At 46.3% G+C, this 12818-nt stretch overlaps 1 protein-coding gene across 24 annotated transcripts in view; it reads left to right on the forward strand.

The window, feature by feature from the left end:
- The window catches only part of SORBS1 (sorbin and SH3 domain containing 1), a 237109-nt gene that overhangs the window by 160431 nt on the left and 63860 nt on the right, over positions 1–12818 (forward strand). For all 24 annotated transcript variants that reach the window (XM_060034413.1, XM_060034417.1, XM_060034408.1 and 21 more), the window contains 2 exons: positions 1898–2070; positions 3763–3826. In XM_060034413.1, the coding sequence (XP_059890396.1) occupies positions 1898–2070; positions 3763–3826 (237 nt within the window). The remainder of the gene's footprint in view (positions 1–1897; positions 2071–3762; positions 3827–12818) is intronic.

The raw sequence follows: 12818 nt of genomic DNA on the forward strand, positions 1-12818 counted from the left end.
TACACACGCTCACATGCAGTGCTTGGTACAAGATAAAGAGTGTATAACACCTCATTAGTAACTGCTTATACTGATTACATGTTGAAATGATATTTTAGATAGAGTAAATAAAATAAAAATTAATTTTACTTGTTTCTTTTTTTAAAAAATGGAGGGATGATGATAGTTTCTTCCTCATAGAGTTACTGGGAGGATGAGCTGCGGTAATGTACGTGAAGAGCTTAGCACACTGCCTGGCCCATAATAAGCTCAGAGTAGTCCAGAGGCCCCTGGCATTTGCTTATGCCATTCCCTCCGCCAGGAGCACCCTTCACTTCCTCTTTGTCTGGCTGACCCTTCTGAGAGGTGGTGCCTGAACCCAGTTCCTCAGCGGAGTGGGATGTGGACTCCTCTGTCAGCACTGGTTGCCTCCATTCTCATTGCTGGCTCTCCTCTTTCTGCCCACTAGACCGTCAGTTCCTTGAAGGCCAGGCTGGGAATGGTTCACCCCCATGTCCACAGCACATGTGAACGCATAGCACCTGGCAGGTGCTTTGTAAATGCCTCCTATAAATAAATGACATGCCTTGGAATAACAGAACACACTAAGTAATTTTATAATCTATAGGCCACACGTGGTATGTTTATTAGCTCTCTGTAGCTTCCAATCCTGGATGAAATTAAATAAACTCTAATGTGCATTTAGCAGTTTACCGTTTTCTGAGCACTTGGCGTAAGCTATTTTATTAGGTCCTCACAACATTGCTGTGAGCTGGCCAGTTGAAGTGTTATCCCCATTTCTGGATGAGAAAACAGAGGCACAGAAAAGTTAAGTGACTTCCTCAAGGGGAAACAAGAACTTTCAAGTAGTGTCTGGCCACCCTCGTGTGGTTTACCTGCTCCCTGAATTCCTAGAAAAGTCAGAACTACCTGGATGTCTGGAGCACCAAGTACAGACATCTATAAGGCACTTACCACACTGTCCACACATTTTTTAAAAGGGCCTAATGGGCGGAAAACAGTATGGAGGTTTCTCAAAAAAAAAAAACAAACCCTCAAATAGAGCTACCATGTGACCCAGCAATTCCGCTCCTGGGTATATATCTGAAAAAAACAAAACCACTAATTTGAAAAGATCCATGCACCCCAATGTTCATAGCAGCATTATTTACAGTTGCCAAGGTATGGAAGCAACCTAAGTGTCCATCAACAGATGAATGGATAAAGAAGATGTGGTATGTACACAATGGAATATAACTCAGCCATAAAAATGAAATTTTGCCATTTGCAGCAACATGGATGGACTTGGAGGGCATTATGCTTGGTGAAATAAGTCAGAGAAAGACAGATACTGCCATGGTATCACTTATACGTGTAATCTAAAAAATACAACAAACTAGTGAATAAAACAAAAAAACAGACTCTGGTATAGAGAATAAACTAGTGGTTACCAGTGGAGTAAGAAGAAGGGGAGAGGGGCAAAGTAAGGGTAGGAGGACAAAGGGTTATTATGGGATTATATGAAATCATGTGTGTGAAACTTTTGAAAATTGTAAAACACTACAGAATCTAATCTTTCATCCAATAAATAAAAAACAAATACTAAACCAAAAAAAAGGGCCAGATGGTAAATACGTTAGGCTTTGCAGGCCATAAGGTTTCTGTCACAGCTACTCAGCTCTGTCATTGTAGCTCCAAAGCAGCAGTAAATAATATGTAAGCGAAGAGCATGGCTGTGTTCTAATAAAACTTTATTTACAGAAACCGGGGGCTGGGCCATGGTTTGCTGACCCCTGCTCTAGGCACAACTTCCAACTGAGAACTGGCAGACACACTCTACCCTAGCTGGATTGTTTGTGGGGAATTTGCTTTGGAGCCACCAGAAGAGCTTCAGCTAATGATTGCTTTTCTTTTCCAGATCCTGTCTCGGAAAGAAGAGTGGGAGAGCAGGACTCAGCACCGACTCAGGAAAAACCCACCTCCCCTGGCAGGGCTGCTGAGAAGAAGGTGAAGGATGACAGCAGGCGGGTGGCAAAGAGCACTCAGGACCTGAGCGATGTTTCCATGGATGGTGTGGGCATCCCACTCCGGGTACGAGTGCGGACCTACAGGTCCTTCTTAGGCTTTGTCCTAAGCCAGTGACAGGTGTCCACCCCTGGGTCCACGTGAACCCCGTCTGTGGGTGGCAGAGACCTCAAAAAGGAGGGTCCTCAGCACTGTCTTCTCTCTAAGCCCACTGAGGCCTGCAGAGCCTCCAAGAGCTGGGTGACAACTTTTCCCAAAGCATACGTTAGCTGTTTCTAAATCCATGAGAAAAGGGTTTCATGGTCAGATGAATGTGGGGGAAAGCTGGGTGGAACAAAGGCAGATTGCTTTCTCTGTGGCAGAGCTTCTGAGAGGCTTCAGGCATGTGTGTGTTCAAGAGGAGAAGGTCGTGAGCTGTGTTTCCCAGTCTCCTTCGTTATTGTGCTGTAGTCCAGGGTTAGAGAACCCTGGGAAGAGTGCGAGGCTCAGGGTCCCTGCCACCATGCGTTCAGGAAGAAGTTCCCTTGGATGGGAGATAGCCCGTCATCCAGGGAGAGTGGGAGACTCTCAGGGACACATAGGGTGGATTCAGCCTGCAAGGCCTCAGAATAGGGTGGGTCTCGTGGCAGCCCTGGCGTAGCCCTCCCCGCTGTGCAGGCCCGCCAGCCTCCTGCAGGCCCTGGGATCCCAGAGAAGCCCCACATTTGCACCTGGATTGGGGTGAACCCCATCTCTCTCCATGTGCCAGAACCAGAACACTGGCTGTGATGTGTTTCTCTGTGATTTCCATTGAGCAAAGGACAGGTTTTTGTGTCCCTTTGGGGGAGGCTGATAGAAACAGCAGTGGGCTAAGCCTCAAAAGAATTGTTGTCCTAAGGAATAATAAGTATTCCAATAATAATAAGTAGTAGTAGAAAGAATTATTACTAATAATGATCGCAGTGTTCGTTTGCTAATGCATTATCTCATTCAAACATGATTCACCGTACAGGGTAGGTATTAATATCATTCCCACTTTATAGATGCGGAAACAGGGACTCAGGCGGGATTACTTGCCCAGGATTGCACAACCTGTGGGTGACAGAGCAGACCCTTCCCGCTAACCATCCTGTTGGGCAGCCCTCCCTCTCACCTGCTCTCCTGCTCTGTGACCATTGACTTTCTGTATCATATTTTCTCATCTGTAAGGTGGGAGTGGAAGTATCTGATCTAACCACCTGTCTCCTTCCTTGTTTTATTTTTATCTTAAAAAACAACCCAGCTTGTGGTTAGGATGGAAACTCTCTGGCATTGGATGCTATAATGGGTTGCGTTTTAATGTATACATTCTAAATCTAGCCCTGTGCAGGTGGCTTGGATACTTCTACAGAGTAACCTGAAATGGTGATAAGCATATGTTCCTTGTTTCTTACATTTCTAGGAGGCTTTGCTTCAGTGTAGTCATCTATATATGGAGAGAGGTTCTCTCTAAAAATTACCTAAGAATGGACACATTTCAAGTGGATCCTTGTCCACTGGTTTCAAAACCTGCATCCTTTTGACCAAATATTACCTCGCAGATTCAGGTCTGAATCCCTTGGTTTGTCGGTTCTTTCTCAACAGTTTTGCATTTAAAAAAGAAAAGATTTCAATGTGAGACCACAGTGATGTACAGAATTACATGAGTTTTGACTGTTGTCACTTTGCATTTTGCTTTCGTAATCATGGAAGTTCCGAAACGTGCTGAGATTTCCATTTTATTTTCCTCTTTTTCTCCAGAACACCGAGAGATCAAAAGACTGGTACAAGACCATGTTTAAGCAGATCCACAAACTAAACAGAGGTATTGATTTTCATTTGTAGAAGCTGTGCTGTGCCTATATGTTGACTATTGTGGTGAGGACCTAAACTCACTTGGCCGGAAGACTGGGCCCTGCAGCTTGACCTCATTAGGCCCGGGCCTGCCTGAGCCCAGCCATGCACCTGCAAGAGCAGAGGGGGCGGGAGAACTTGTGCGCCTGCCTCACATGTGGGAGCTCAGGTCGGCTCCCAAGTCCTCCCTCCTCCCTACCAGGTGTTGGGGATGCAGCAGGCTGAGCCCAGCACTCTGCCCGCGTTCTTTAGCACCTGCCTGCCTGGGATGTGAGCAGCTTCGGCTCCCACCTGCTTCTGGCTTTAGGCGCACCTCCCGGTGTCAGCCCATGACTGCCTTGTAGGCAGAGCAAGTTGAGAAGGCATGAACTGGGAGTTAAAAAGTGTTCTCGTCTGGGTTCAGTCCCCCGAGCACTCATGTGACCGTGGGCCAATCACGGACCTCTCTGTGTCTGTTCCCTTCCCCTTCCTCTGAGGGGTGTGGCAGGGCCCAAATGAGAGCAAATTCTGCCTTGTGAAGTAGGACGCATGGTGCACCTGTATGACGGTGTTAATGTGAAAAATAATCTTCCGCAGCTGGGAGCCAGCACTTGGCAGGGAGCCCTGAGAGCCAGTCCAGAGCTGACACAACAGAGCCCGCTCAAGCTGGGAGAGTAGTGCTTCCAAATCAGGGGCCTGCTGGGCTGCCAGCAGGGGACCCAGCATGGTGGGAGAACCCCAGGCCAGTGCTCAGGCAGGTTGCAAGCCCCACAGCTCTCATCCGCCTGTGCCGCCACTCAGCTGCTGGGCAGGGATGCAGCTGCGCTGTGAGAAGGGTACCACTCCTCCTGCAGGCAGAGCATCCTTTCCTTCCCTGTGGCCAAATCCAGTCTGGCCGCCTGGCACAGAAGACACACGAAGGCAAAGGAAAAGTGTCTGATCATTGTCTGCTCAGCCTGTGCTGCAGATAACCAGTCTGTCTGATTAACTGTGGCTGCCAGCTAACATCACTGTTAATTAGCCCCTGCAGGGTTCAGAATGAACCTGGGGGTACCCCTCTTCAATTTGTTTCTAAATTTTGAGATGCTCAGTATTTAGTGTTTCTGAGCCAAGAGTAAATTCACTCTTTTTGAGGTAGATGAGCTCAGTCACGGTGGTGATGCTGGCTGTCTGATCAGATGGTGTCAGTTGCACTGGTCACTTCCTAAAGCCAACGTCCATTTCCCCAACAATCTGTCTCTCACCTTTAGATCCAGCTTTGGCGGCCCAAATGCCGAGACACAGGTGCATATGTGAAAAATATGTAATTCTGCCCCTCAGGCAGCATTGGTCCTCTCATATATTATAGATGATAACTCAACCTAAATTACAGATTCTGAGCGAAACTACCTGCCCTAGGCAGAGGTATTTGAAAAATTAAGAATCCACTAATTTGTCCTGATTCTAATGTCTACAGCACAAGCTTTGATTTTTTTAAAAAAATCATTTGATGACAGTTGTTTTCTTTACACACAATTTATTAGCATACTTAATATTTTTTTTCCCATAAAAGGTGAAAATTTGAAGCTTTGTGCTAAATGCCTTTTGCTTATTGGAGACTATTCATGGAATTCTTTGTCCAAGAAGAGAAATGATATTGTGTCTTTAGACGTGTCTCAGTCATTCAGGCAAAAGGACTGGATTTTTAAAAGCAATTTGAATTCCTTTCATCACTGGTGAAGCTTAGTATGTTCCAGAATTCAAGGAGCCTGAATTGTGTGTGGATTCCTATTCGTTCATTCTCTCCATTTGTATCTTCCTCTATTCTCTCTACCAAACCTGCTCCTCTGCCTAGACACTCCTGAAGAAAACCCTTATTTCCCTACGTACAAATTCCCTGAACTTCCTGAAATCCAGCAAAGTTCTGAAGGTACCATGAACTTAGACAGTGTATCTGTTGTCCTAGCCTTAAATTAATTCTTACAGTTCCATTTTAGGAATAAGATTTGGCTTTTAGCTTTTGTTTTGATAGTCACTTTTGGTTGGCAGAAATTTTATTTCACTTATTTGCATGAATGTGCCGTGTTAAAATAACCAAGTCCTTTCTAATTCATTAATGTCTTTTCAAGTGTGATGCCGTGTGCTTTAATAACACTAAAATAGGTAATCAGTCATTTGAAAGAATCAATTGGAGATTTGTCACTTCCTCCACTTCGTGGTGGATAGTTTCAAAATCCACTGCTTTTCTCTGCTACAGAGGACAATCCTTACACTCCTACCTACCAGTTTCCTGCATCTACTCCTAGTCCTAAATCTGAAGGTAATTAAAGGAAAATCATGTGCCTCGCTTTGTACCGATACTGTTACTTTCTTTTTCACCTTGGGGTTCTTCCTGGTTGCTAAGAGCTCTCTCCCCATCATTTGCTTCCCTCTAACCTTGTGTTTTGTGGTGTTCTCTTGCTCCTTGCTGACTGTGTTAACAAGAATCTATCCAGGTGGTATTTTAATCCTGTTCCCTTGGAGTTTACAAGATTAATGGGGTAACCAGTGTGGCTTCGTTACGATACTTTGAACGTGTGGGGCTCTGGGAAAAGCTGCCTGTACTCAGATACCCAGGGCTTTGTATTTGGGGGTGGTCACGTGATGCTGGTGGCAGCGCACTGACTCGGGGAAGCTGAGTCATTATGGCTCATGGGCAGTAGGTAGACATGCCAGCGTCAGCAAGAGAAACATTACCTGGTTTCCATATGTGCAACTAACTCTCCACTGGGCCCCCCTTGTCCTGGGTGTATCTCCAGGTATATCTCCTTGGTAGGGAATTCCCCAAGACATATCCAGGTATGGGATTCAGTCGTGGTGGGAGATGATAGCCCTTGAAAATAAGGGTTTTGACCAAGCTAGAAACCTTTTCATGAAAGACCTGGCTAGGAATTTGGACCTGCTGGGGGAGGATGGCCACACCTGTATCTAAAAAGATATTCTTTTCTGGGGTAAATAGCCTAGGTGTCAAAGAAGGTTCTAAAAGGTGAGTGAAGGGCAACATCCTGAGAATTATTCTAATCGCAGGGATTGTCTGATTTTTAGATGAGTGACCCAGAAAGAGAGGAGTGGGTGGGGTCGGCAGGAGGCACTTTGATTAAATGCTCTTCTAGGATGAGATGTTGAGTGCTCTGAGCTTCATTCATCCAAGTAGTATTGAGCATTTGTGTGTGTGCCACATGCTGTCCTTGGAAGTGAGGACAGTGCCGTGAATAAGATATGTCCTCTTTTCTCCCAAGTTCATGTCAGGCAGGGAGTTAGACAAGGGTGCTTCATCGTACTGGGTCCAGCGTGGTGGCAGTTGTGAGAGCGCGTGTCCAGAAGGCCCCAGAAAACCTTGCTGGTACACAGTAGGTCCTCAGCACATGCCTGAAGAGTGTTGCTGAGTGAAGGCTTTGGACCTCAGAAGCAGAGTTCTTCCTAGGGATGAAGCCCAGTGCAGTCCCGTCTTCAAGTGCTTCTCTGTTCCAATCAGCTCAGCAAACCATCCTGCCCAACCCGCCTCGTCATTGGTGAAGTCATCCGTTCAGTCATTCACCAGACTTTTACCGATCACTTAACATATATGCGATGACATGCTGAGATGTGTTAGATACAGTTTTAGTTCAAATACCATATTCCATTTTTAGTCTCCCTGTGATGTGCCCGGTGGTTTCCAACCCTTTCATGCCTGGGGCCTATTGTGAACAAAAAGAAAAGTCTACGGAAGGAACTGATACTTAAAAAATTAAAAGCTGTTGATTTCATTTTAATCAGTGACCTCCTTGCTTCCAGCAAGCGTCTATCTGGTGTGGGATAACCTAGTTTTTTGCTCTTGGGGTGCTGATTCTAGCCAAAAAGCATTGCTTCAGAAACAACGAACTGAACTGGATGAGTGAGAAATTTTTTTAGGGTAATTTTGATCAGACGCAGTTTTTGATTTGTGCTTTATTTGGACTTGGAGAACCCAACCCACTCATAAGATAGGATCCCTTTCTAGGGAAGGTGACCAGCACACAGCATGCCTGAAGGTGTAGAGTCCCATAGACGTGGGCAGAGGAAGGCCACCTGGAAGAGTCCGGTGGAGAAAAACAGTGACTCCCATCAGCCGGGAAGAATGCCTTAGGCCTGTCGCAGGCAGTGCCAGCAGCTTCCAGGCAGCCTGTTGAGCTGAAGACAAGGGTTTTGCCTTCTGGCCTCACACCCAGAGCTGCCATGTCATCAGGCGCAGCACCTAGCAACCCTGGCTGACGATACCGTCTGCTTGGTGGTACACGTCAAGTCGGGCTTATTTTACCACGAGGCATAAAGAGTAAGGGTTGGGACAGTGGTTAAGGGTGGCGCAGTGGTTAAGAGTCCTCCTGCCAATGCAGGGGACACGGGTTCGATCCCTGGTCTGGGAAGATCCCACATGCTGCGGAGCAACTCAGCCCGTGCGCCACGACTACTGAGCCAGCGCTCTAAAGCCCGCAAGCCACAGCTACCGAAGCCCACGTGCCTAGAGCCCGTGCTCCACCACAAGAGAAGCCACCGCTGGCTGCAACTAGACAAAGCACGGGTGCAGCAACAAAGACCCAATGCAGCCAAAAAAGGGAAAAAAAAGTAAGCGATGACATGATAAGTTTTCACTTATAATTTAGGAAGCAGACCTTACCAGTTTTTATTTTCAAAGACCAAAAAGGAAGAAATCATCTTAAAGGATAAAGAGGAAGAAAATTAGATTGGATATAAAAGATTCATAATAACCAAGAGGATTAGACTTCAACACAAGTTTCTAAGAAGTCTTCTTCCCTGGAGATTTTTTTAAAAACAGGGTAGGTTCTGTCTCGCCCCCGCTCTTGCCTAGATGACAGATTCAGACATAGATCACAGATGTATTCAATTAGATGAAGGCTTTTTACAAATGAGAGAAATCTTTGAGCTAGCTCACTTTAAAGAATTGTTATTTTAATTTTTTTTAAGTAATGAGAGAGTCTCAGGTTTGTGGTTTAGATGTTTGTGAGTCCTGGCAGGTCCTCCTCAGCCCTGCCCTTGGTACCACTCCAGCCCCAGTGCTACCAGTCGGTGGCCCTGGGCTCTGCACACCCTTCTTAACATGGGAAGGCGTTATCCCTTTCAAAGAAGGGTGTTAAAGATGGATTAGCACCTAACCAAGGCAGCCTCTACGCATAGTTTTTAACGAGCATTAAAAAATAGACGGATTTACTGAGAAATGTAAGCTGTCATTCTGGAGTCTGTCCCCTGTGGCGAGGAGGAGACGGTTGTTACTGCTGTTTTTTTTGTTTTGTTTGAACTCAGAATTTGAAACTAGAATTATTTACAATAAACCTATCAAAACCTAGCCTAAGGGCGGCTGCCTTTTGTCTAAATTCTAGTTGATTATAAAGTATAAAAAAGACATTTCTAAGTGTCTCAAAGCTGATTCTCCTAAATAGTGAAGGATTATGTGAAAGTTTGTGTCAAGCTTAGCAACCTTCCCCCACCCCCCGCCCTCAGCTACAGTGAAAAAGTAAACTTCTGGCCAGACTTTCAGAAGATAAATAGAATTATCATGTCTTAATCAGTGAGATTTAAAATGTACTTTTAAAGAAGCCTGTAAATTCCAGCAAGGTGCAGTCACTTCTAGTCATTTTACAGTCTTTGACACCTCTCTGCGGGACAGGAGCAATGGTTATGTCTGATATTCTTTATCTCATGGGGTCGTTGGGAGGAATTAGGGCTAGGAAATTTGGGAAGCGTAGAATGAATTCAGAAGACTTATTTCTTATAATTTCTCTGTATACCCTGGTCCCTAGAAAGCTTATCAAAAATAAAAAGAATTTACCAGAAATCCTTTGGGGATAACTTTACTTTCTTTTTCTTTTAGACCTTCACTTGACCCACCCTCTCCTGCCCACCATTCCTTCCTTTCTGACCCAAAGCTACTTGTCTGTGAATTACACTCCAGTCTCTCTCTTAAAGGCACATGTCCCTTCCCAGCATCTGAGATGCCTCTAGGTCTTTCTGATTGTGGACGTGGGGAGAGGGGATGTTGATAGAGACTAGAGCCTGCGCCACCCACTGCTGCACCCAGACCATGGAGGGGCTGCTAGACATCCTGCCCATGGTTTCTTCCTGAAGCAGGAGCCAGAGGGACATGCTGTGGGGAAACAGCCTCAGAAACTCCTCCACTGCCTCCAGCCTTAGGAAGTAGCCCTGTGGTGGAACCCTGTTACTAGTGATAATAGCACAACCACTGCAGTGACGTGCTTGGCACTGCCCTGTCTTGAGCCCTTACTGAAGACGAGGCTCCATGCTGGGCGCGTCATAATTGTTACCTCATGTTCATCCTCCCAGCAACCCCATGAGGCAAGTCCTCATTTTTGGCAATAAAGGGTATGAGGCTCAGAAAGGTTAAATAATTTGTGGAAGATCACACAGCAAGTGGCAGAGCCAGGATCCAAACCCAGGTCTCTGGGGTCCCCCAGACATGGGTTTTTTATTTCCTCTGCTGATTCCTTTCCCTCTCCTGCTGCACTCTGTGTTCTTGGTTGGCGCCTTCGCCAGGGGCTCTCTGATGCCTAACTCCAGGCATCCAGCTTGCCCTGCTTCTGAGTCAGTCATGCTGCGCTCGGCTGAGCCAGAGTCTCCCGGTGTGGCATCCAGGAATATGAGGTTAGGAAAGCTCCCCCAGTAATTTGGCCCATGATCAGGGCTGAGAACCGCTGCAGTGGAGGAATGCCACCCTTTTCATCCTCCGAAAAAGGAAGGAGATACTCGCCAATGCAAATTTGGGGATTTGAATATAGAATGAGAGTGGGGAATACAGATTGAAAAGAACACGCTTTTCTACTCTGAACATGGCCAGATGATGCTGGCTCTCTTGACATGCTTCATGTCAAGAAAATGGGAGATTATTTTCAAATGATGCCTCCAAGTCAGCAAAGCCGAGTAACTGGTGTATTACTTTGTGGTCCATGCCGGCGAGAACCCATTTGGCCCTGTCAGGATAAAGCGCTATCGTATCAGCCAAGGGTGAAATCTCAGAGACCAGCTTTTTCCCTTGCTTTTGGATGCCTCTTCCACTGCTGTCAGGCTGATGGTGGCCACTGCCACCTCCTGGTGAAGTGACTCAAGACACAACCTCAGGGGGCTTCCCTGGTGGCACAGTGGTTGAGAGTCCGCCTGCCGATGCAGGGGACACAGGTTCGTGCCCAGGTCCGGGAAGATCCCACATGCCGCGGAGCGGCTGGGTCCGTGAGCCATGGCCGCTGAGCCTGTGCGTCCGGAGCCTGTGCTCCGCAACGGGAGAGGCCACAACAGTGAGAGGCCCGCATAACGCAAAAAAAAAAAAAAAAAAAAAAAGACCCAACCTCAGGACATCCTCAGGTGTGGTGACTTCCCACGCCACAGTGGTCAGTCTCACTGAGCTTCTTCCCCGGTCCTAGATGGGGATGCACTAAGGCAAGGGTTCAGGAGGCTGATTTTCCCAAGCATATCTGTATTTGAGTTAAGATAATCCTCTACTGGCCTTAAAGGATTTCTAAGAATAGCCTTATTTTGCTTGAATTCAAGCAAATGGTTCTATCCTTAAGATGCCTGGCCAGGATCTGTGCCCGAACTCCAGCGAGTACTGCCCGAAGGAGGGGCTGAGTGCTTGCAGCCATCACCTTTGCTCCCCTAACTAGAGCTGCCCAGAATTCCTCTGCTTAGCAAGCGCAGAAGTCTGACCTGCGAGATAGTTAAGAGAGAGTAGCAGTGAGTCCCCTTCCACCTTCGAGGGAGGGACGCCCCGGGAGATGAGGCCGGTGAGTTGTCTTCCAGCCCTCTGGTCCTTTCATTCCCGTCCTGCTCCACCTCAGTCTCTTTACTCCTCACGTTTGATTTTTTTTCTGAATTTGTCTTCTGTAGCTATTCTAACAGCCTATATTGATCTTTTTTCAATGTTTAGAATTTGATGGCTTCTAACCAGAACATAGACAATTTTGGGTCTGTTCCCCCAAGCTCCCTGGACTCTTCCTGACCATCTTGCCCCACTCCCCCTTTTTCTTATTCTTCCTCCCCAATCCCACGTAGCCTCTATACCCACCTCTGCGTACATTTTTGTTTGACCATTTTTGTTTGTTGGGGGTGTGTGTGTGTGTGTGTGTCTGTCTCAACCCCTTTATCCTTTCTCCTCCTCAGTGTGTGGGGTAAAGCAGGAAAAGGGATTAATTTGAGCAGTGGAAAAAGATTGTGTTAAAAATGAGCCACTGACATTAGAAAAATAATTTTAAGTTTAAAGGCCTAACAAATGCATAAAATTGAAATTTAATTGATATAGGCAAGCGATTATGCAAATACTGCTTTTAGTCAGTCATCCCATTTTGGTCAATTGCACACTTTTTATAGAACAAACAGCACTTTCTCCAGTGTCTTTAAGATTATTATAAATTCTTTAAAAAAAAAAAAAACTGAAGAAGTCTTTTTTAGTCTATTTAAAGTTACTGTGGTTGGAAAGGCAATTATGTGCCTCCTGGCAGTTTTAGGAGAGTAGCTGTCCCCAAATGGAGCCTCCAAGAACAGACTGCCAAAGCCCAGAGGGCAATCACTGGTGTGCAAACATCAAAGCCCGGCAGGGGTCTTCAGGGCTCAGGAGTGAGTTGTTCACCCCCAGTAAACGCTGCTTAGTGTTAGAATTTTCTGGAAGTCACTGGCACGGGAAGTTCTGGGTATTGCTGCCAAGATTTGATGTTTGCTGCTTGGGGCTCTGAAGGACACAGTCAGCGTGTGGCTCCACCCCAAGCAGGAATCACAAGATCCCGGCTCTGCTGAGCCCACTAGGACGTTCTTTGAAAGGACTCTTGGAGAAAGAGTGAAAGCAGGATTTCATGCATAGATATCTGTGTTCATAGACAACTTGAGAAACATTTCATTTAGTGTGTCTCAACTATGATTAAACACACACATATTTGGCCAGCTCTGGTGTACAGAAATGCAGAAGGTGAACCTTCCACCCGGTTTTCCCA

The sequence above is a fragment of the Delphinus delphis genome, chromosome 16, assembly GCF_949987515.2.
Source record: "Delphinus delphis chromosome 16, mDelDel1.2, whole genome shotgun sequence".
Taxonomy (NCBI): Eukaryota; Metazoa; Chordata; class Mammalia; order Artiodactyla; family Delphinidae; genus Delphinus; species Delphinus delphis.